Below are 26,805 nucleotides of genomic sequence, written 5' to 3'. Positions count from 1 at the left end.
GTTTGTAATCTTAGCAATAGAGCGGAGTCAAACGCGGACACACTGCAGTTATGGCACGAACGGCTATGTCATCGAAACATCAGACACGTTAAGGATTTTTTAAAGAATTCGAATATAAAAGTTGTAGAGGATAGTAACTTTTTCTGTGAAGGTTGCGCGTACGGGAAACATCATAGATCGAGTTTTCACGAGAAAATCAAGCGTGCGACTAAACCTCGCGAAATTATTTATACGGATGTATGTGGACCTATGGAAGTCGAGTCATTAGGCAAGAAATTGTATTTTCTTGCGTTTAAAGATGATTTTTCTAAATTCACAAAGATTTACTTCTTACGACATAAGTCAGAAGTAATCGAAAAGTTAAGAACTTTTTGCCTAGAAGTCGAAAAACAATTCAATGATAAGATCAAGGAAATTCATAGTGATGGAGGGAAAGAATTCAAAAATAAAGAGGTTAAAGAATTTTTAAGAAGTCAGGGAATTAAACATACGATTAACGTCCCATACACTCCTGAACAGAATGGCGTCGCAGAAAGAGAAAATAGAACAATAGTAGAAGCAGGACGGTCGATGTTATATTCGAAATCTAATCTACCGCTGTTTTTATGGGCCGAAGCCATGAACACTGCAGTGCATGTCATAAATAAGACCGAGCCGACAAGACAAGACAAGAAAACACCATATGAACTGTGGTACGGGAAACCGCCAGATGTAGAAAAGTTTAGGGTTTTTGGTACTGAGTGCTTTGCACACATACCTGCGGAAAAGAGAAGAAAATTGGACAAAAAGGCTAACAAAGGATATTTGGTAGGCTATCTAGGTGACGGACGAGGCTATCGAGTGTACGTGCCGACCGTAAGAAATGTAATATTGAGCCGTGACGTAATATTTAAGCCCGAACTAGAAACTGGAAAATGTGTTAATTTAAGTTTACCGAAAATTGTGGAACGCGAAGATGTGTATGCACAGAGCGATAGAGCATGTAAGTACGAAAGTGCAGAGAGTGAACCTGAAAAACAACCTTTTATAACTAGCGAGAATGTGAGACAATTGAGAGATAGAGGTAAGATCAAACGAACCGATTTTTATGGTAGCCCAGTAACGTACGTAGCGGAAAAATTACCGGTGGATTTTAACGAAGCGATGAGATCTGAAAAGAAAGAGTTATGGGAAACGGTTATGAATGATGAAATGAAATCGCACTACGAAAATAAGACGTGGATTCTTGTAGAAAAACCAAAAGATCAAAAGATACTTAGTAATAGGTGGGTTTTAACGGTAAAGCTAAATCCGGACAATTAGGAACGATACAGAGCGCGACTTGTAATAAAACGGTATTCACAGAAAGAAGGCATAGATTATAAGGAAACCTATAGTCCCGTTGCTCGGTTTGACACAATTAGATTAATGCTCGGTATTGCTGCCAAAAATAATTTACACTTTGAACAGTTTGACATTAAAACCGCATTTTTATATGGAAGTCTGAAAGAAGAGATCTATATGAAACAACCTAAAGGTTATGATGATGGTTACGAATCGCGTTTATAAATTACTAAAAAGTCTATATGGCTTAAAGCAGTCTCCAAGATGTTGTAAAATTCTATCAGAGTAACGCAGATCCTTGTTTTTATATTTATACAGAAGATGACAAATTAATGCTGATGACCATATACGTAGACAATGGATTGGTAGCAGCTTCAGACAAATCTCTAATCGATAAATTTTTCAGTGATTTAAATAAAGAATTCAAAATTATGAGTTCGAAAGAAGTAAAGAGTTTTCTTGGACTTGAAATTAATAGATTAAAAGATGGTTCAATATTCATTTTTCATTTTTCAATATTCATCATTCATTTTCTCATTCATCAAACAGTGTTTCTACACCTATCGAGACTAATTGGAGCAAAAATAACATAGACAATAATGATTGTAACGCACCATACAGAGAAGCCGTAGGAAACTTGAAAAGATATAGAATGGATTCGGAAATACATATAATTCCCTTTATTTAGCACACAACTGTTACACATATATCTTATACTCTTAAGACCTCAAAATGCTACTCGCACGCATGCTTGTTGTCAACCGACTCTTCCAGATACTTCTAACCACTGCTCTTGTCTTTTGTCTCAATCAAGACCCGGACGTCCTCTGACGATTACACACACATTCACATGTACAGTGTAAATGTATCATATTCCCAACAAAACTTAATATTTTAACAAACCGTAAGTAGGCCAGACATTAGCGTGCAATAGCGTCGAGACATTTAGAGAATCCAAACGAGTATCAGTGGAAATTAGTCAAACGAATTTTGCGCTAGATAAAAGGGACCGCAGACATGGGATTCTTATATACCCTGCGAAGTTCACAAAACAACACGTGACGCCCATCTGTCGAAAGCGAGTCCAACAAACCAAGCCAAGCGTTCGCAAACGTGCCAGTGAAAAGTGAAAAATTCAACGCCACTAAGCTCTGATCGAAATCACAGCCTCTCGACTAGTCATTTCACATTGAATTAACTAGATCGACGATGGCCCAATCACCCCTAACGGGAGCTACGGAGCGTATTTACAACAACGCTGCTCTTCCTCCCCCGTGGCAAAGGGGCAATACACCCCATCTTGCAAACGACCCTCAAACGAAAAAACGCAAACTCGAAGCCAGCAGGGGCAATGTGAGCAAAAGGCAAGCCAACCCGCCAGCCAACCAAGTGACTATCCACAACAGGTTCGCGATACTGGAGGCTGAGGTCGCCATGGACACAACCACAGAGGTAAATAAACAACATACACAAAAAACCCCCCTCCCCCGCCAATCTTTATCGATGATGTCATTGACATCCAATCTATGACAAAGACAATCCAAAAAGAAGTCGGCAAGGACGAATATAAACTGAAAATCAGCAATAACAGCATTAAAATCCTGCCAGCCAACCCTGACGCATACAGGAAACTAACGAAGTTGCTAAAAAACCTGAATGCCAACTTCCACACTTACCAACTCAAGCAAGAAAGACCATTTCGAGTGGTGCTACGCAACATCCACCACTTAGTCGACCTAGATGAACTAAAGTTCGAACTTCAAAATCTTGGCCATGAGGTAACAAACATAAGCAACATTAAACATAGAATCTCAAAAAATCCACTATCACTATTTTTCATAGATTTAAAACAAAAAGCAAACAACAAAGAAATCTACAACATCAACCGGCTGATGAACTCCATAGTTAAGTTCGAGCCACCTCTTGTAAAGAAAGAAATAGTACAATGCAAAAGGTGCCAAAGGTACGGCCACACGCAGAAATACTGCAACGATAACTTCCGGTGCGTAAAATTAGCAGGTAGTCATCCCACTGACCAATGCGCTAAATCCCCAGAAACCCCCGCGAAGTGCATCCACTGTCAGGGAGAGCATCCTGCGAACTACAAAGGATGCTCAGCCTATAAACTCTACATAATATTAAGTATCCAAAACTGAGACCCAAGGACATAACCATACAAGAATCTAAACCCCAAAAACTCACCTCACCATCAGTATCCTATGCGCAGGCAACACAAGGAAACGTAAACAACTCGAAAACACACAGTGTACACACAGAAAATAGAATTCCCACCCCACAAAACATAGACAACTTCACCAGATTCGAAAAACTTATCGAGAAGCAAACTGAGCAAATTAACAACTTGCTGTCACTACTCACACTCTTCATGGACAAATTCATACGCACAGAAGTAAAATAAAACCAATGCGAATAGCTCTGTGGAACGCCAACGGTATAGCTCAGCACAAATTTAAACTAGAACTATTCTTAAAACAACAGCAAATCGATGTGATGCTCATATCCGAAACCCACATCACCGACAAAAACTACCTCAAAATACACGGCTACAACTTCTACCACACCCAACACCCCAGCGGAAAGGCCCACGGCGGCACCCGAATCATAATCAAATCAAACATTAAGCACTATGAACTTCCACCATTCCAGAAAGACTACCTCCAAGCAACAAACGTAGCAATAGAAGACTGTCATGGTACAATCACCACTTCAGCTGTATACTGCCCTCCCAGACACTCCATCGCCAAAGAAGACTTCGACAACTTCCTGGACACCCTGGGCAATAGATACATAGCCGGAGGAGACTACAACGCTAAACACACCCAATGGGGCAGCAGACTGGTTACAGTAAGAGGCAAAAACCTCCTCAACAGCATAATAACCAACAACCTCAACTACCTTACCACATACGAACTCACACACTGGCCCACCGACACAAACAAAATACCCGATCTCCTTGATTTCCTCATAACTAAAAATATCTCGTCAAGACACGTCCAAATCAATTCCTCGGCTGATCTCTCCTCTGATCATTCCCCCGTGATAGTAACAGTCAGTTCAACTATCATCGAGAATACACCTAATGGCAGAACAAAATAACCCTCTACAAGGCCGTAATAAAACCTGTCTGGACCTACGGAATCCAACTATGGGGAACAGCAAGTAACTCCAACATTGAAATACTCCAACGCTTCCAATCGAAAACCCTAAGATCCCTAATTGATGCACCTTGGTACGTTACCAACGAAGCAATCCACCGTGACCTCAAGATACCTACAGTCAAAGATGAAATACACAATTCCAGAAGCTGATATATCACAAGAGTCAACAACCACCACAACCCACTAGTCACCCAACTACTGGACACGACGGACCAGATCCGCAGACTAAAAAGATAATACCCTCTAGATTAAATCCTTAGTTTCTACTAGAATCAACAATATAAAGCTATTATAATCCATGTCATTGTATCACGCCAAACTAAGTTACTGAAAATTCTCAACGAGAATTGATTGTAAATATTCTAATAAATAAAAAAAAATTTATTTAATATGTGCTTTATAAGATATTTGTAGATACACATTGCACGCGTCTCAGCATTCTTTTTGTCGCACCATCTTTTGTACCACCACGCGTACGAAACAGTTGCATTCTTCTGTTTTACAAGACGCTACGCACGCACATACTCTCACACAAACTCATACTCATATGTATGTAGCTGTGTTCAGAGTGTTATAACAGAGTATCAATGAGGAATCTGGCTCTTGCTCTGGTTCACGTCACCGATCATGTACACCTCCCCCGCACATGTTAAGGCATTTAAGAATCTTATTGTTCCAGTGTGCATCATTAACGCCTCGTCGATAAACACACGAGAGTACTCCTCTTTTACTCCGTTAACCAATACCGACGCGACGGTCCTAACGTCACGCAACCAAATTTTCTCCGAGACAGTTGGATATCTCCTCGCTAATTTATCTCGTATTTCTTTCGCGCCCTTCTTCGTCATGGTCAAGATAATATCATTCGTCCTAGAAAAAACCGGAACGATAAACTGATTTATCAAATGGGCTTATCACACCCAGGCGGTCCATTAACCCAAGTTATATTGGGCAACGGAACAGATGTCACATCAACACCCCTAATATTATTCGAAATCTGCTGATTTAACATGATCTCAGTTTTACGCGAAACTAGAACATATCTACAGTCGGTATCAAAATGTGGATTTTGTCATCAAATTTTACATACTTATCTTTTACAAAACCAAAATTATACTTTTTTGTATATTCTTTGACTAACCATCTCTTAATGATGTTGTCGACAAGTTAAAGGATTTTTCCCCTAACTGACGAATAACATCTAAACTAATTTTTAAAGAATTATCACCGATGAACGAAATATAAAAATCATATTCTTTCGGGTTAAATGAGTCAGTCAAAAGGGTTGAATACCTGAATTCTATCATAGCATTTACGAAATTTGTGTGGAAATCTTAACCAACTAAATATTCCGGCAACCGGGCCATTGCCAGATCTACGTTTGTCACTTTCGGGAAAACCAGCGGTAAAGACTGTTCCACCGCCATAATCTCCGATGGAACTAAGGTCATTAATGGGTGCAAATCTACTGCGAGTGCTGAACAGATGGAAGTGTTTCACCATTCATCTCAAAAAGCAGCCAGGACGAGAACGTTAATATCGTCCGCTATCTCCAGAGTGACTGTTCCCAAATCAGACGGCAACCAACATAAAAACTTTTCTATCTCCGTCGCCGTCGCAGCGGTCGCGCAAACTTTCGGCAATATATCTCTTCGAAGCATCCGCGAGTGCCGTCTTCAGGTTTAGACCTCGCATCTCACACAAATGAGCAAAAGTGGCCACACTCTGGTTCACACGGATTGCTTGGTCGTCATTATCCCCTAGACCACCTATACGTGCGTCCGAAAATATCACGGAGGCCATGGCATTACTCAGCAACACAGGTTCGCTAAACGTGTCAACGTGGTACAATCCCGCGTGCGCACAGACCAGAGATGGTATATAACAATCCCAGGAAACTGTCGCGAAAAGGTACCCAAAAACATGCCTGACATGTAGGTAACCGTTATTGCCTCCCGCTTGGACGCCATTCTGACATTCTCTCACAAAATGCCCTGCTTCCCCACATTTGAATCATCCTCCTTTTTTTGCAGCAAATGCGTTAGTTCTTCTTTCTCCATGATCAAATTTATTTTGCATTTCAGCTATTTCGATTTTATTTTTCACATACGCTACTGTTTCATCTTCTTTCTTCAAGGCATCAACCAAATCTCCCATATAGCTATATGCTTCGGATAAGATGTTTAGCAAGTAAATCAGTTTTTCCTTTTCTTTCACTTGTGCACCCGCATTTTTTCATACATTTACTAGCTTATCAAGCCTTATTTTTCCACTCTATTTCTGCACACAATTTGTAGCGCTGTAAATTCCTTCAAATACATCTCGTCTAACTTTTTCATTATTCCATATGCCGTTTGTTCTTCACTAATAAATTCTAATTGCTTATTTGAGATGTAAGTTATATTTATTGCCTTCAAATCATTTTTCCCCCAGTCTGCATTATCTGTACTAGTCTTTTTTCTAATTACGACAGTATCACATTTTTTAAGCTTCAGAAACATGGTAATTGTTTTCTTCTACATATTGTAATCCTCTCCATCAAACACCGGTATCGTGATTTCCTTCCTTTCCATTTTATTTTTTTTTTCTTTTTTGTTTATTCTCAAACGTTCCCGCGTGTTCGAAATCTTCCTATTGTTTTCTTACTTAACCTTTGGTGTCGTGATCTTTTCCATAAACGTCTCGAACTTTTATTCACTTAATGAAACTCATTCACTGATTAAATCCCCCGAACAAACCAACCAACAAAATCAACAGAACCATTAACCATGCTCTGTTGCCATGTTAAGATATATTAATTTTAGTTTTTCAGCACTGTATCATATTTGGATCTTGCCTTGAACACTTCTACTCTATTAGTGTTGCTCTTCTTAAGATATCGTTCTCGCAGGAGGTTTATAGCACTAACAAAAACCCATCGCCCTTACCCAACAGTTCTGGTTATCATGTGACGCTCATACACATACGTGTGTGTTCACTCTACGTTTCCTTACTCTCGCACGTACAATACCAATGTACTATATATTCAACAAGTAAGTGCAGCAAAGGCACATGAAGAATCTGCTCTAGAACTTTTATAAGACGAGGTCATCGATAACAATGATGTTTATATTCAAATTGAAATATATATGATCGAGCCACAAATACGCTTCGATTTAAATCCATTTGAATGGTAGAAGGCTAAGGCAAACAAGTATCCAACAATTTCCGAACTTACCAAGAAATATTTAACAATTCCAGCAACCTCGGCGATATCGAAACGGAGTTTTTTGTATGCTGGAAATATTGTAACAAAAAGAAAAAAAGGGGGGAAGGAGCCGTTTACTTTCACAAAATTTTAATACTTCAGTTTTCTTATTTGAAAATAAGAAGTTAATAAACTAAACTTTATTAACCAAAACCATGTTTCTTATTTTCACCTGCAACCTAATAAATTAAATGTCATAAAAAATGTACATATCTAAATATTCTGACATTTAATTATAAAATAAAACATGAGGTACGGGTTAATACACGTGAAACTATACATTTCGATACGTGTATTCGTGAATCTCAGTACACGGATGCATATATAGATATTATGATCCCTGTATCCCTGTATTTTGATATATGTGTAGCCGCGTATTTCAATACCCGCGTATTGAGAAGTACACGGCTTAAAACACGGTAATATTTACATTAATCCAATCGAATCAAATACAGACATGAATCATAAAAAACTGTTAATAAATATCTTATTGCTTAATGCAACCCTAATTATGATTATGAATGTGAACGTGATCCAGATAATAAATGATTTTCAACAATAAACGATTAACACGTTCGTCGCCACATCACCCATATCTACATGACGGTTATACTTTCGTAGGGGCCCCGTCACCAAAGTATGGGTGACGCTCTTTTTGTTCGAGTTAATTAAATATAGGATATTACATATAGGATATACAACATAAAAATATTAAAAACACATTATACCATACATTTTATTAATTTATATTCTGGATAAAATATTACATTATGCTATATCGCATGGTATTCGTTAAAACATTCCAAACACATTTGGGATGATTTTGGGTTGTAGTTTTTTTTATGTTTTTTGTCGCTTCTTCGCGTGAGACAGTTTGCTTCTTCTTCTTGTAACATAGGGTGCACATCCTTCTTATAGGCTTGCCCTCCTGATTCTTTCGTATCACCAAATGGTGGGGCACCTTCTTCGTTTTCTTCCGATGGTTGCCGGACACACTATTTTCTGAGAACACATTGAACCATTCGGAAACGAGAATTTCCCGAAATTTTCTTATCGGTATTTTTTTCTTTTTTTTTTTTTTTTTTTTTTTTTTTTGTTGCTGTTTGGTACACAATATGAGCATTTGCTATAGTTGTTCCTAAGAGTAAATGTGGTGCTAATTTCCGATACCACTTGATGCTGTTTCATATCGTAGTGGCATATGAGACCACCTGGTCACTTCTATCGATACCAGTTTTTCCATTATTATATACATGTAGTATCTTAATGGGTCTTAGAGGAAAGGACAAGTAATGATGTTTTGATTTAATTAATAATATTCGAAGCAACGAAATAATTACAATGCTGTCGTACGTCTTATTTTCAGACGCGGCTTTCGACTTCCCGATTCACACTCTTCGGCTTCTACACTCGCTCGCTCTCGCTTCTCAATTCACACTCTGCACACCTTTTGCATCCGTTCTCTCCGGCTTCTCAACTAATACTAACTTTAACGTCTCTTTTGTCTTTTCCCGTCGTTCGAGACACGTGTCCCAAAACGCGCGTGGCCAGGGTCACGCGGGCCCTTTCCACGAAACTATCCACTTAAAAAGGACCGACGACACATTGATGTACCCGACGATGCCGCGGCTCTCGCAACATTGTTTACGATTCGGCAGATATCTTAGGCCTTTTGTCCACGATACTACATACAATTACCACCAAAGGTTTCTGTTTCGGAAGACATCCATGATATGTAGAATTCGTGCTTGAAATCATAATGGGTGCATATTTTGTTGTTAATATTCCAACATTTCGAACGTCTCCCCACTTGGGCACACCCATACCGAGCTTTCCTCCGTATTCACATCAGAATAAACTTGAGAGTTACATCATCTCTCACGGTGACTAGAGTTCCTGCAATCCCTATAACTCTCACCGTTCCTACATCTCAAGAGTTCCATCATCTTTCGCGATGCCTAGAGTTCCTACAGTCCCTATAGCTCTCACCGTTCCTACATCTCTAGGAATTTCATCATCTTTCGCGGTGCCTAGAGTTCCTACAGTCCCTATAACTCTCACCGTTCCTACATTTCTAAGAGTTCCATCATCTTTCGCGGTGCCTAGAGTTCCTACAGTCCCTATAGCTCTCACCGTTCCTACATCTCTAAGAGTTCCATCATCTTTCGCGGTGCCTAGAGTTCCTACAGTCCCTATAGCTCTCACCGTTCCTACATCTCTAAGAGTTCCATCATCTTTCGCGGTGCCTAGAGTTCCTACAGTCCCTATAGCTCTCACCGTTCCTACATCTCTAAGAATTTCATCATCTTTCGCGGTGCCTAGAGTTCCTACAGTCCCTATAACTCTCACCGTTCCTATATCTCTCAGAGTTATCCTAACCGAAATACGGGGATCGAACTATTCGTGGTGTCGATTATTCTAATCGTAACAGGAATTTACGACTCCCGTTGACGCGTATTCTAACGACCGCGTCTCCCCGCGATAGCTCGAAAATACATTGGGCATATATTTGTTTGTGCCGTACAGTTCCAACGACATGCATCCTAAACTTTAAAAATTTCACTGCTAACTGATAGCTCGTATAAAAGTTGTTGACGGACAAAGCTCGTCCTTCATTTAGCAATTCAGCTGCAAGTTCAATGCAGACGTTTTCAGCCATGCTAACTTGCTTACTTCCGGTGATTTCTCGTCTAGAATATACTTTTGCAGACCATGTGTAACCTTCGGTGAAACACAGTTTGTATAGTTTTATATCATACTTATGTGATTTCGTCGGTATGTACTGCCGGAATGTTAGTCGTCCCCTCCAAGGAACCATTGTCTCGTTGACTATAATATTGCCTGGTGAAAAAATTTGTTTGTAACTGTCTATCAATATGTTTATGAGTGGTAAAACTTTTTTGCTAATAGCAATTCAAAACGATTACATTATGTAACAAGCGGTGTCTGTACTAGACCCATCCAAACCATTAGTTCGATAAATTTTATAATTTCTTTGGAAGTGGTGGGTTTCCGTCTCCTATGTCGAGTTTGATCGATCACTTCATGTTGATGTAATTTTTATTCTACATATCTATTAGTCTCTGTAACTAAAAGGCTTAGCACTTTTTCATCAACGAATAACGAAAGCACTTATTTGCGCTAATGTCAAACGGCAAATCCATCAGAAGTCCGCTTTTTCCGGTGAACGGAAACGTCTGTTGCCTGTTAGCGAATTCATTCCATTGAATATTGTTCAATGAATTATCAATAGAGTTGAATTTCTCTTCTTCGTCTATGGCAAGTTCTTCCAACATGTCTTTGATGTCTTCGCCTGCAAATGCTTCCTCAATATCCGAGTCCGAACTCGATGAAATTCTATTTATAACTTTTCTTCTAAAATTCGCTATTTCGTCGTCGCTACTCTTCTCACTTTCAAATGTATTTTCACGTTGTTTGCTGAACATTTTGAAGATGAAAAAATCACTGATGTACGTCTTACAAGTATGCTTCTCGACTAAATGAAAGATCTGAGATATCTGCCATGAGATCCCTCGGAACACTCTAGCTGGAAAGCTTATCGCTTTCTCCATTTCAAAACTAAATAATCTTTTCTTTATAATGAATCGAAGGCGATAAACAATAAATTCCCGCTTATCGCTCTATTTACGTTCTGCGTATCGGCGGTCGGATTTGGGCCCCGCAGGAAACATAGTCGAATCACGCTGGACGACGAATGTGTTAAGAGTATAATTGTAAAAATGAATCCTTTTTTACTCATTGACTCATATCTTGGGACTGAGCTTACAGCATATGTAAAAATTGTTATTTTTATTTATTTTATTCTTATTCACATGTTGTGTTGAAATCATGTTCTTATATAGTTCAATTTACTTCAAAGTTTAACGATCAATATTTTATATAGAAATAATTTATTAATCAAGATAACATGATTTTGCAACAATAAAAATAATTTTAATAACATCGTTAAATGGAAAAAGACACAAGAGATTTGGTTCCTATCTTTCGTCTTTAAAAAACGTTCAAAAGGGAAACAGATATTACATCATTTTCGTTTTAAGTAATCCCGAATTTAAAAAACTACATTCTTCTAAATATTATAGTTGTCAAGATAATGTGCAATTGCAAGAGGAAACTTCAACGGAAACTCCACGGATTCTATAGCGAAGGAGCACGGACACCTACTTGGTCAAAAGAATAGTAAATTGGCTTTCGCACACTATGTAAACAGTAGAGCCGAAATACGTTCCGAAGGTAGCGATTCTTCTTCTGCTAAAAGTGTCATGCCTCTCAACATGAATCCAACTGACAAAAGTACCGAAAAGCAAAGCGAACTAATTGCTACTTTGATTGAACAATTTCAAAGCCTAACTCACGAGTATAGAAGCTTTAGAAATAGTACCGATGAAATCATTGAAAGTATGAAACAATTTACAGAAACTAGCGATAGAAACTGCTCCAAAGAAATAGTAATCTTGCAAAAACCATAGAATTGAAATACGACACCGGAACCGACCAGTCACAGATGACCATCCATTTTAGAAACCGCTACCGATAACGTAACAGATGACGAAACTGACGGATCAGACGCTTTACAAAGATTACGAAGTAAAACTAGTCACGTCACAATTGGACCAAGAAACAGCTACGACGAAGAACAAGGCGTCCAAGCAGAAAAGGTCATACGTACTGTTGAAACAGTACGGGGTCAAGACGACGTAATTGTGGAAGACTTTATCCTATCAATCCGAAAGTAAGAGCCATGACAAAGTGTGCAAGTGATAGAGAGCTACTATTTGACCTTATACTCATCGAAAGTATAACCGACGAAAAAAAAAGCGGAAAAAAATACGATACCTGAATATTAACTCGCTTGGAGACTTATATTCGTGTTTAAGACAACACGTATCAGCACCAACCACTATTAGTAACTGCTGGGACAAATTGAAAAATTTAAAGCAAGGAGCAACAGAAAGCGTATAATCTTTCAACTCCAGATTCCGACAACAGCTCAATGAATTAAATTACGCGGTTTAAAACGAAAACCGCACGACGCGTAGCTATGGATATTGAAGAATGCGAAACACTTAAGACACATTTGCTCAATTTACGATACGAAATAGAACATATGGTAATAGCTAGCGATCCGAGAAACCTGAACCTCGCCCAACGACTAGCAGCCGACAGAGGACAATGGTTACGAGAAGTAAATCGTGTTACCAACCGCCGAAAGAACCAATCTAACAGCACTACGCCAGTATCGAAACGAAATGCTACCGATCCACGATCACGAACTTTTACTCAGTCATCTAACCAACCATCAGGTGACCGCATGAAAATAAATGTTCCAAGTGTCAACGAATCGGACACGTAGCCGAAATCTGCTGCTCTAGAAAAAAAATTTTCTATTCGCCAACCAAGGAAAGGTCCCAAACCAAACAACGAAGAATCCGGAGAAAACGTACCTAGAGTCAACTGCACCACTACCTGAAGATTATTGTCAATCGTATTGCAACGAAGAAACAGAGAAAGAGACAGATTCCTCATCGACACTCTGTTATAACACTCTGAACCGTTACTCTGTTATATTGGTACATTAAATTTTACTATCTATTGAGATATACGTAATTTTGTGTGCTACACTGGATTATCCGCGTAGTATTTACATACATATGAATATGAGTTATTGTGAGAGTATGTGCATGCGCAGCGTTTTGTAAAACAGAAAAATGCAAGTGTTCCGTACGCATGGTGGTAAAAAAGGTGGTGCTACAAGAAGAGTGCTGAAACGCGTGTGTGACATCGACCACACCTTAAACTACGTCAGAGATAAGACTTTCTCCCCTACCTTCGGACTCTTTCGCACACGGCACCACTTCATCATCATCATAACCTACACCGAGCCCCTCAACATGCCCAAACTAAAACATATATAAGCCGAATCTTCAGCAAGCTCAGGCAGTTCTTGTTCAGCTTTCTCTGATTCAGAATATTATACTACTCATGTAAAACTATTGTAATCATTGAATTTATAATAAAGTTTGATAACAGAATGTTAAGAGCTGGGCTACGGCTCAACCTTCTTTTTTTATAATCTAAGTCACAAGTTTACGTGACACCAGTGTAGAATGATTTTTTTTTATTAGAAATTAAAGAATTCAAATTTGATTATTTTAATTTTATTTATTTATTAATATCTTTTTTAGTTAAAATTCCAATATATATATTTCATGGGTAATTAATTAAAGCTCATGTAGAAGCTTCATTTTTTAGATCAATAATTTTGGCTTCAGTTATATTAAAATTAGAGATATGGAATATTACGTTTAATTTTAATTTTTAAAAATAAATTTATTAATTTATCTTATTATTTAATAATAATTAATTTATTTGGAATATTAATTTTAAGAATGTGTTTGTTTCAATTTGATATAAAATTGATTATTGCTATATCTTCGGTAATTCATATAGGAATTATATCTATAGGAATATTAAGGGGTTTAAAGGTTGGTTTATTAGGTGGTTTATTAATAATGATTTCTCATGGGTTAGTTTCTTCTGGTTTATTTTATTTAGTTAACATAATTTATAGACAAACTAATAGACGAAATATTTTTATCAATAAAGAATTAATTAATTTAATACCTTTAATATCAATAATGTGATTTATAATATGTATTTATAATTCAGGTGCTCCAATTTCTTTAAATATAGTAAGTGAAATTTTTTTATTAATAAGATTAATTAGATGATGCAAATATTTATTTATATTTTTATTTTTTTATTGTTTATTTAGATTTATATATTCAATTTATTTATTTAGTTTTATTCAGTTTGGAAAAATTTCTGATCTAAATATAAATTTAATAAATAGAATAGGTGTGCAGTGTGAGTTGAGAAGCGAGAGCGAGCGAGCGTAGAAGCCGGAGAGTGTGAATCAGGAAGTCGAAAGCCGCGTATGAAAATAAGACGTACGACAGCATTGTAATCATTTCGTTGCTTCGAATATTATTTATTAAATCAAAACATCATTACTTGTCCTTTCCTCTAAGACCCATTTAGATACCACATATATATTAATATATAATTAATTATATATACATATATAAAAATTTAAAAAATTTATTAATAGAATATAGATTTATTAATTTATATTTAATTTATTATATAAATGTTGATAATAAAATTTTTAAAATAACTATAAATTCTAAAAAATATTATTGTTTATGTTATACTTTATTTAAAAAATATTTATTTATTTATTTATTTTGATTTATTTGAAAGAAATATGGTTTTATATAAAAATTTAAAAAATTTATCGATAGGGCATGAGCCTATTAGCTTAAACTTAGCTTATTATATAAATGTTGATTTAAATATTTTTAAAATAACTATAAATTTTATTTATTTATCGGTGTGGACTGAGGACATATATATATATGCGTTTTCTGTAAGTGCCCGGCATGGACTAAGGACGCATGTATGGGTTTTTCAATTTTTCCGAACACCTACGCAGAAGTAATACTATTACGTTTGTGTGAAATAAATATAAATGCATTCCTTACGGCAGTAAACAAATGCCAATAGTGCCTCGTTATTGTTGAAGTGGTCACCACTTGTAAGAAAACTCTACATCTGGTTTTTTTAGTTTTCTCAAGCACTGAATTTTTCACACACAACTAAATTATTAACTTGTGTTATATTTACTAAATTTAGTTTTCTAGTTTATTGTTTTCTAGTTTATTACCCAAATTCTAGTTAACTGTAAATTTCAATGTTTATAATAAACAATTAAAAATAACTAAAAAATAATGCTCTTGAATCATTTAATCTCGTGCAAAAGGATTACTATAACTTATTACGATTTGCGCTTTGAATAGTCAATCAACAGAGTTCACTCTAACGAAAAAGTATTCCGTCCACAGCGATCGTCAGTGCTAGACGCGCGCCGTCCGTACGGACGGCATAGGCCGCGAGTATTTAGCACTCAAAGGGTTGATACAGATAAGGAAGAGAAGGATTGTTCTTAGATGAGAGAAGGAGAGCTTTAGGAGCTCTAGGCCCTTGAGAGCTATAGGAGCTGTCAGACTTCTGGATACTGCGAGAGCCGTAGGAGACTCTAGCCCGTGTAGGCACCTTGAGAGTTGTAGGAAACTCTGAGAGATATAGGAACGGCGATAGTTATAGGGACTGTAGGAACTCTAGGCACCGCGAAAGATGATGGAACTCTTAGAGATGTAGGAACGGTGAGAGCTATAGGGACTGTAGGAACTCTAGGCACCGCGAAAGATGATGAAATTCTTAGAGATGTAGGAACGGTGAGAGCTATAGGGACTGTAGGCTTAAACTTAGCTTATTATATAAATGTTGATTTAAATATTCTTTAATAATTTTAAATTTTTAAAAATTTTTATAGTTTATTAAAAAATATATTAATTATTTTTTGATTTAATAATAAAATTTAAAAAATTATTAAAAGTATATAAATTTATTAATATGAATATTTATTAAAAATAAAAAATTTTAGAAATATGTTATTATCGTTTATAATTTATTTAAAGAATTAGATTAATATTAGTTCAATTTCAAATAAAAAATTTTTAAATTTATTATAGAGTATAAATATATTGATTTAAATTTAATTTATTATGTTTATTTATATAAATATTATTATTATTATTATTATTATTATTATTTAAGTTAAAAATATTAAATATATATACATATTATATATTATATTATATTGTATTATATAATAATAATATAATATGATATAATATAATATTTTATAAAAATATTTAATATTTTTTTTTTAAATATAATATTTTTGTAAGAAATGTAATACTTTTGTGAAAAAATGCATTATTTTTTGGAAAAAATGAATTATCGTATATATAATTATATTAACATATAATTATTAATTATAAATATAAATAAATTATAATTTTAATATAAATATTTATATTATATAAAAATTTATATATAAATATATATAGTTTGAAATTTAAACAAAATAAAGAGAGAGAGAGAGAGAGAGTTGAATCCGTGGTAAGGAGAATTGCTAATTAATTATCTAGTTGTCTTAATTATAATACGTTGTTGTTATTAGTTCACGTTGAACAACCATCGTTTCCTATTTAATCAGCATCTGTTTAATCCATTTATAATAAATAAACTAATCATAATAGTACACGACACTACAATACATTACTATTGTAACAAATATAAATGTAAAGAAGCATGTTGAATATATAGCATATAGGATAGTATAGTAATAGATAGATAGTAATAGGATAACCACGGCTGACAAAACATCCTGCATACCACAGTCATCGAAACAATAACCAGACAGTAACAGGACAGCTACGTCTGTTAGGCACCCGACGATAACTCCTTCAGAGGAATCAAACCTTAGTATATAAACCTTCCCAAATTCAGCACTTAATACGCTTTTATTATAACACTCTGAACCGTTACTCTGTTGGATTCATATAATAAATTTTACTATCATATCTAAAGTCCGAAATTTTTACCTTACTTGCGAAAAGTTCGAACTACGACGTGAGGAGACAACCGGTGATCTATTAATTTCGCGATTTTCTGTGTCTTCTATGTGACACCCGCAACGCTGAAGTTCTCGGGACTGTACACTACAAACAACTCTGCAAACGTTCTTCTATCCAATCAGTACGAAAAACAATCCACATATAATACAAGTAATAAACTTTAAAATGGCACATGTTTCATCTTTTATTGTTTAATTGTTTAGTATTGACGATTCTTTTTTAGATTGATCTTAGAGCCAATTGGTCCTAGAGAAACGTTTTCTTTTTTAAATCATGTGGAATAATTCCAGAACAAAGATATTTTATTTCGATTCTTCGGTAATTACTTAATAAGAATGGCATTTTTTGCATTTTTTCAATTTCGAAAACCAATTTTGCGCTATGACGGTAAGTATAACATGCACTAAAGAACTAAGCTGAGTCACAGCTCAAGTGAATCCATATTTTCAGCTTTTGTGTAAATAATTATTTATTATCATAAACAGTAACGCTTCAAAAATAATCAATGAAAATGATAAAACGGTAAAGTTTCTGCCGATTAAACAATGTTGCCAATACAGAATCGCTTCTTTAATAACAAGACATTCGAGATGGAACGCTTTCTTCTTCGATTCTGTCAGTTTCAATTTTCTTGAGAAGTAAGCAATAGGCTGTAATATTCCGTTGTCTCGGGGTTGCTTCAAAACAGCTCCTAAACCGATCCCCACTTGTATCTGTATAAATGAATATTTCTTGATTTTGATCATATATTGATAGAATCGAACTTAGAGATATTTCTTAAGCTTTTGGAATGACTTCCCACATTTCTCAGTCCAGCTAAATTCCACATTTTTCCTCAGTAAGTAATGAAGTGATCCCAAGAGTTTGTAAGCATCTTCTACGTACCTATAATAAAAATTAATTTTTCCTATCAATTGTCTTACATTTCTTTTGTTCTTTGGACGTTCAAATACGCGTATTGCTCTGAGGTTATCTTTTCCTGGTCGCACACCGCCATTTTCGATGATGTGACGAACATATTTCACTGAATTTTTTGCAAAATTACATTTGGCCAGTTTCAAGTGAAAGCCTTATTTCTTAATAGCCCTCATCAACAGCTCTATATGCCCGATATACTGGTCGAATGTTTCAGAAAAAACCAAGATGCCATCAATGTAATTTATGCAAAAAACTTACAATCTGTTCATTCTAAGAATATTTACAATAGATCTGGAATCGAACACCTATATGGTCTTTTTTATATATGGAGTTTCACAGTTCTCACGTCAAATTTGTGTTTGACGTGTAGAGGTTTAACAGGTTAAGGATAGTGCGAAATGATAAAAGCAGTTATTGCTGTCACAGCTTGTTATATGAATTTCTGATCCTTAAATAATCCTACGTACACAATATACAAGTATTGCGGAGATACCCGTTAATGCTGATGATTTCTGTGTATATTCGCTCGATGCTGTACTATATTCTGTTTATTTATACTGGTCGGAGGAGAGTCGAAACATTTGAATTTGTTCTGACCCGACGGTTGCCTGTAGCGGCGACATTGTTCTGCCCGGAGTTTACGTTGCTTGTATTCTAACGGTCTTGATGCTCCGGGACAGAACAATAACATGATTTGATTTGTCCTCTAAATCATATGCCGCTACATTACCCCCCTACCAGTGCTAGCGTTTTTATTAAGTTAGGCCGAGTATCTCCTCGTCGTCGTTATTTTAAAAGTTGCGGATATATCCTGTGTCTGATAATTTGCGGGTTTTTTTGTTATCCAAACTCTGCCTGATATTAGTCGGGAAAACGGACTCTTTGTCCGGATCTCGTAACATACCTGTCCCTGGTGTTTTCTTCCCTGGTTTGATCGTTGCTGTTTGTGCCGTTTCCATCGCGGCTGTTCGTTTGATCTACGGAGATCAATATGTTACGAGATTCGACGCCTCTATCTTCTAAATCATCCGGAACAATGAACGCGAGTTTTAGACGGTCGATGGAAACTGCTCGTCGCGATTGTTTATTTTTATAACGTAGTTTTTTTGTCCCTTTTTATAACTTTGAAGGGTCCATCGAATTGAGGCTGTAAAGGGCCACCCGTCGCGTCGTGGCGTAAGAAAACGTAAGGCGAGGAATCCAATTCTTTGAAAATGAAAATTTTCCTTTCGCCATGACGCGTGCCCGGTTGCGGCCTGACCTTTTCCATTCGTTTTTTAAGCCGGTTCGCGTATTCCGCTGTGGCCTGCTGTCTTGTTGGTAAAAAAAATTCCGCCGGCAGTCGTATGCTCCTTCCATCTTGACTTCTTTGAGGCGATCGGGGGCCAGGCGACGGGGTTTACTGTAGACTGGTGAGCCAGGTGTGGTTTCGATGTGGTGTACTACCCCGTGACGTATCTTCTCACGCCCGAAAATAGATGGACGAGTTAGGTCGGGAAACTCCATCAAAAGTCGATGATACACTGATTCACCGACTATATTTCTTACGGACGCTCCATCCGTCGTGCCGGTGTATCCTCTTGCTGTCAATTGAGTCCTCGTGTCGATGAGAGGTTGTTTCGCGGGTCCACGAGCAACCCATAGTGGCTCAAAAAGTCCACACCGATGATGGGTGATTGGACGTTGGCTATCACAAATCGCCATGTGAATGCACTTCTGAGGGACAGGTTGAGGGTGACGGCGATGGTGCCGTACGTCGGGATCCGCGTCCCATTGGCCGCGAACAGTTCGTATTCGCATCTGTTCGTTGGTTGGTGGGTGTATTTTGCTGCGGGGATACACGCTTATGTCGGCCCCAGTATCCACGAGAAAGGACGTCAGCGTCGCCTTGTCGGTGACAAAAATGCGGCGGGAGCCCATGCCGTCGTCGTCTGCCGCTTTTACGGACGGCGGGCCCCGTTTCCCTGCATCCATTTGCACGGAGACTGGCACTTGTACGCCCGGTCTCCGAACGTTCGATGGTAGTAGCAGAAGTCGAGGTTTCCCGATCTCTCTCTCGGTCTTTCTCTTGATCTCGGCCGGTTACGCCTTCCCGCTTCGGGTCGCAGCCTAGGACGAAGCTCGCGCTTCGACGTGCGCATTTCCGCTCGCAGTTGAGATATTTGTTCGCTCAGGGCGTTGACGACGGAAAGTCAGGGTTCGCTTGTTGTCTCGGGTTGTGCCGGCTGCTCGACAACGGTCGCCAAACGAGGTGCGTGCCGGTCGCCCTCTGAGATCCTCGTGTACCTCGTCAGCTATCCGCAACATCCTAGCTACGTCGTCGCCGTCGACTCCAGCCAGAAAGCACCTGATCCGCGTTGGTAGGCGATTCTTCCACAGAGTGAGGATAAACTTGGCTGACGCAAGAGGACCGGCAAGTCTTTTGAAATCATGATAAAATTTCGAAGGTTTCCTGTCGCCGATCTCTTCCTTTTCCATCAACCTTCTGAATTTCTCGTCATTCGATTCCTCAAGGGCGCGCGTTAGTTCGGCCTTGAGGCTTGTCGGCCTACCGCCCGACGGCTGGTAGGGACAAATACACATCCCCGATTTGCTCTAGGTATTGCGGCTCGTGGCAGCCGACGAGGGCTCTACACTTCGCCCGATCGTCTGTTATATCCACTGCCTTCATTTGCTCTTCCAGTATGCTGAACCAGAGTCTCATGTTCTTAGGCATTACCGGAGGCACGCGGACCAGCGAATGGGCTGCAATGGCGGGATTGCTCGTCATGCTTAGGCACACACACAAAAAAAAGTGATTGGTCTATCAGCGGCACTATCACAGTCACCTCTTTCACTTATATCACGTCGATCACGCCTATCACGACGATCACGCCTGTCACGACGATCACGTCAGGGTCACCAATGTAGAGGTTTAACACGTTAAGGATAGTGCGAAATGATAAAAGCAGTTATTGCTGTCACAGCTTGTTATATGTATTTCTGCTCCTTAAATAGCTCTACGTACACAATATACAAGTATTGCGGAGATACCCGTTAGTGCTGATGATTTCTGTGTACATTCGCTCGATGCTGTACTATATTCTGTTTATTTATACTGGTCGGAGGAGAGTCGAAAAATTTGAATTTGTTCTGACCCGACGGTTGCCTGTAGCGGCGACATTGTTCTGCCCGGAGTTTACGTTACTTGTATTCTAACGGTCTTGATGCTCCGGCATAGAACAATAACATGATTTGATTTGTCCTCTAAATCATGTGCCGCTACAACGAATACCTCTCTGTATTTCTCTATAAGCCAAAGCACTTCTTTTTTCTCTGGTCTGTTTAAATGTTCAAGGTTGTCAACAAATTTATCATTCTCCATGTACTCAATGAAGTTTATCTCTCTTCTCATCTGATCATTCTTTCTTTCTTTATTTTTCCCGGATATTATTTCTTCTTCTTTGTGATCTATCTTTCTATAACAATTTTTTTTAACTTTTTGAGCAATTCTCAAATCCTTATCTTGTATTAATTTGAACTTTTTATGGCGTCCAACCCTAGGACAAGGTGGTATGTGAACTTATCGTTGCGTACCACAAAAACATCCATTATTTCTTCTATTTTATTTATCTTCATTCGCGGTTTCGCCCGGACACTCGTGAGTCATTGCCACTGAGTTTTGAAAATACTCTTATGTTCGGTTAGATCTGCTTTTATTTGATCAACAATCTTTTGGTTAATAGAACTTGCATTGGCTCCAGTGTCATAAACACCTTTAACATCTTTCTGATCATTGATTCTAACTCGGTGTTTTATCAATGGTTTATATACTTCTCCGGGGTTTTTAGTTTTTTCATTCTCATCCAATCTTATTGACTTCTTGTTTTCGGATGCGAATATCTCAAGTGAATTTACCTGTTTGAAATTCTTCTGAACATTCTTGTTTATGTTCCTGCATAATTCTACCGGATGGAATCGGCCAGGAAAATTCAGTGATTCACAAAAGCTAGTTTCGCGAATGATAGATTTTAATTTCTATCAAGACATACCTTCATCTTCTGCATTTCTTTTCCTTTCATCTGAACTTCGTTATTGAATTTTTTTGTGATAATTATCTTCATACTGTCCCAAAATTTTTATCAAATCATCTGTTGAGTATCGTTTCTTTATCGATTCTATCCTTAATGTGAATAGATAATCTCATAACAATCAAACCAATTCTTGTGTTTTCAATAGTCTTCCTCTCTTTTTCAAATATTAAGCGTTCTTTTTTTTAGCGTAATCAACGAACGAACTTGAAATATATTTGAAATTATACACGTATCGTGATGAAGACCAAACTTTATTGCTGAAAACTTTGAAAAATGAAGTCCTCCAATCTTCCCAATTATATTATTTGTTCTTCAACAGATTTGTTTGATACCACTCCAGTGCTATTTTCTCCAAATACATCTTCAAGCACTTGATTTTCTACTCATAATTTGGATCTTGAATTTTTCCCACTCTGTTTCATAGTTTAACATCCAATCTGTGGCTTTTTGAGTCCCATGAAATTGCTTTAAAGCGAAGTACGTTTCTTCTCTTTTATAATTATCTAGTTTTTGAAGAATTTCCAAAAGTCTTTCCATGTCAAAACTAGATTTACTTTCAGTCTTTATTTTCCTTTTTTGAGATGATTTCTGATTCTTCTAAGTAGGTATTTTGAAATATAAAGTTTAAGTTCGTATCAATGTATGACGTCGCAGTCTCATCATCCATCGTGAGTGTGATATATTTCTATATTGGCCTACCTTGGATACACTTTTTGAGGCGTTCTTAACAATTGATGAATTGAATAATCTAGGATGATAACTTCTTGATTGATATTCCAGCGGAAAAAACATAATTCACTTCATCTTTTGGTTTTCTTATAGATTCTACACATTCTATTCTTTCACCTTTTGTGTTTTCGTTTATGGTGATACGGAGAATAATCTTCAACGGCATGGCGTAGTGAAAATCGATTTGTAATAACGTTAATCCTTATCTGCTTTTTTCGTTAGTTTTTCTTCTAACATCATTGCATAAACCTTATACGCAGTGTTCAATAGTAATAGCCCTCTGTAGTTATATACTTCATGTTTACTACCATTTTTATTTATGGCTGTTATTTCTCCCTTTCTCCAATCTCTTGAGAGGTCTTCTTCATTCCAGATTGTTCTTACTATTTCTTTTAGTTTCCTTCTGGCTTCTCCTGCACCATATATTCATGCTTCATTTTTATCTTGTCTCTGCTTACTGCTTTCCTCTTGTTTATTCTTCCTATTTAATCCTCTATTTCCCTTTCTTCTAATTCTCCTGCATATCCCTTGTTTATCTTATAATAGGTCATTGAAATGTTATTTCCACTCTTCCATCTTTATATGAGCACTTGTCTTGCTTTTCTTCTTTCTCTTCTTATTAACATATGCCCATATTTCTGCCTTTGTTTTTCTTTGTTCTTCTTTTCTTTGCATAATATTTTATACTCTTCTTTTTCTGCTCTTTATACTTTTATACTCTTCTTATGTCATACTTGTTTTACTTTTTTAGCATTCCCAAGACATGTTGTCAGTGCCTTTTCGTTTCCCAGTATTCTGCATCCTACCACTTTAGTCCTCTTGTTCTTCCTCATTTTCGCTCGCATTGCTTCTATTAATTCTATTATGCAATTCAATGAGTGACCGATGATAGCGATGGAACATACGAATCACACATTCGTCTTTTTAATAATTCCCATAGATTTTCTGTGGATCTGGGGTCGAAGTTTTTTGCACAACAATCTAAAACTAGAAATGTTACAGTTTTTAGCCAATTTTTTATGCTTTTGCGTATATGCTTTAGTTTCCCATCTGGTTTGTTTGAGGATATTTTTAATGAGTATTACTCTAAACGTTAGATATATACTGCACGTTTCAAATTTGCTGCTTCATTTCAACTTGATATGAAGGGAAACCACAAGCATATATAAATTTATTAAATTATAATTTATTGTTTTCACTACTTGTTCTGCATTAGCTTCATATTCATAGCATTTATTACAATTTATATGAATAATTTTATTTCTTATGTATAGTGCAGCATCATTACTTATCCAGTGTTCTATTAAAAATTCGATAAGAGCTCGTTGAAAGTCAAGCCAAAACTTCACTCCGAGCGAAAGCACCAAGCTAAGATATCGTGGCAGACCTGAGCATTATAAATCGACTTCATTACCCTCTTCATTTATTTGAAATTTTATTTATTCATTTATTTTGTAGTAACTGATATAAAACGAATATCACGCAGCCATTATACAAATAAATAGTAATAAGAGTTAAATAGTTTTCAAGACATAAGTAATCATATGGAGAGGTAGAGTCACTACCTTCCGGTATCCACTATCCTACTATAATAAGAGTAACTGTTAAAGGTAGCGAGTGAACTTTTATTATCCAAATGATCTTGTTTCTCGAGTCGTTTGGATAAACGTACTACTACTGTATAGTCAAAAAATTTCTTATATTTCCTCTAACCATGATAATTGTACACATTTTATTTATGACAGCGAATAATGATTTATACAAAAGCTACGATTATTGACTCATCATTTTGTTCATATAAATACTAAAAACTTTTCTTTTAAATTTTCTTTGTACATACAACTGTATAATTTAGCTTGCTCACCGTGTGCATTATTATCATTATTACAATATTTAGTAAATAAAATTGGCTTCGCGAGTTATAAAAAAAATAAAAAAAAACGATATGTGAAATTGTTGATTTATGAAATTTTAATAAAGAAATAATAAATGTTTTTTAATTCAAGAAATGCCATTCCTGTTAAGTAGTTATTTCTAGAGTTATTCCATTTATTTATAATTAAATGTTTCAATTGTTTATGAGTGTTTAAGTCACAAAGAAATCAATACAATTGGAAGTAACAGAGTACCATGTGTCCCCTCTGTCATAGCAACATAACATTCTTATTAAGCACCCATAGTTTATAATAATATCCTGATACTCGTGATTATCGTGATGACTGCCCTATTCCAATCGATTGATTCTTTGACATAGCAACTACCCAATTCACTATATATATAAAAACAGCAAGAATATCAATAAAAAATGGCTCCCTCATTCAGCATTCAATCAAGTATATAATATATATAATTATAATTAAGTATAAGTATACTTAAACACCTTTTTACCACCCTGAAAATAAGTTTATTTCAAAATTATGAATTTTAAAGTTTTCATTTGTTTTTTTAAAAAGAATAAAACTTTGTAACACATGTTATAATTTGTTAATACAGTAAGTTATTAATTTTTCACACAGATATTCTTGTGTGATAATAATAATTTGTTATCCAAATTGCAGTTCAATTGGTGCTGCTATCTTAACAAAACACAACTCATTTTATAGCTTATTTAATCACCTATAACATTCATTCTTAATATTTTCCTCTATCTCCACTCAGTCCCCAGATATATGCCAATAAGTAAGAGAAGAGACTGATTTTTACAATTATACCACTTCTGATTGTGTATTGTTGAAAATAATCTCTTACCTTGAACAGATTCTCATTCTCAATTATCAATAGGAACACATTAAACGATAGGACAACAATTTGAATTTTTTAATGAAATGGATATAATTTAATTCGATGTATTTCGACTGGACTAGTGGGATATATATATATATAAGAAATAAAAGAATAAAAATATAGTTACAATATATTCCAGTAACATCCTCCATTTCAAGTAGTATAAATGCCAATGAAGATGGTTCACAGATGCAAAAGCACAAAGACTGTTGAAAGCCACCCTGATGTATCTGCAAACAACATATTATCAAATTATTAAGTTTTAGTTATTTATTTACTCCAATTATTTTTTTTATTCTCTGTAGATCTCATATCAAAAATTCAAATATATTTAAGCTCTTGGTTATTTAAAATAGTAGATTAAAAATATTATTTTATTGTAAGTATAAATATAATATGGATTAGATTTTGAAATATGTAATATTATTTCTTTGATCAGAATTTCACAATTAGATTCTATTGAACAATAAAATTACAAACTTAACCGTTTGCGTCCCAAGCAGCGCGATCGCGCTGTTTAGATTTTGTGTCGAAAGGTCCCAGTACATTTGAACGCTACGGACGACTGACGGTATTCTGTATTTCATTGTTATCTTCTCAATAATTTTTATTGAACAAAACTGTTAGGAACATGATACATTTACACTGTACATGTGAATGTGTGTGTAAGCGTCAGAGGACGTCCGGGCCTTAGTTGGGACAAAAGACAAAAGTCAGTCGTTAGAAGTATCTGGAAGAGTCGGTTGACAACAAGCGTGCGTGCGAATAGGATTTCGAGGTCTTTAGAGTTTAAGATATATGTATAACTGTTGTGTGCTAAATAAAGGGAATTATTTGTATTTCCGAATCCTTTCTATATCTTTACAAAAACTTGAAATATTTATAAACTATGTCAGAAAAATAACAAATATGACGAGCGTTATTGCGCCGCTTGTTTCTCTTCGCAATCGATTAAGACAAGCGTTAGCGCGCTGTTCGCGATTTTT

The 26,805-nt window shown here is 36.3% G+C and overlaps 1 protein-coding gene across 9 annotated transcripts in view; it reads right to left on the bottom strand.

Moving 5' to 3' along the window:
• Nucleotides 1-26,805, bottom strand: part of LOC105666983 (GDP-D-glucose phosphorylase 1) — a 62,556-nt gene that overhangs the window by 29,403 nt on the left and 6,348 nt on the right. For 3 of the 9 annotated variants that reach the window (XM_048413782.1, XM_048413781.1, XM_048413783.1), the window contains exons 4-5: nt 25,947-26,049; nt 16,830-18,028 (exon numbers count right to left, since the gene is read on the bottom strand). In XM_048413782.1, the coding sequence (XP_048269739.1) occupies nt 17,762-18,028; nt 25,947-26,049 (370 nt within the window). In that variant the 3' untranslated portion in view covers nt 16,830-17,761. Of the gene's footprint in view, nt 1-6,595; nt 8,752-16,829; nt 18,201-21,645; nt 25,428-25,946; nt 26,050-26,805 lie in introns of those variants that run through there. The other 6 variants (XM_048413785.1, XM_048413786.1, XM_048413784.1 and 3 more) reach the window with 6 other exon arrangements.

Source organism: Bombus terrestris, chromosome 17 (assembly GCF_910591885.1).
Source record: "Bombus terrestris chromosome 17, iyBomTerr1.2, whole genome shotgun sequence".
NCBI lineage: Eukaryota > Metazoa > Arthropoda > Insecta > Hymenoptera > Apidae > Bombus > Bombus terrestris.
Note: the sequence above shows the minus strand (reverse complement) of the source record. Positions and strands in the feature narration are given on the sequence as shown.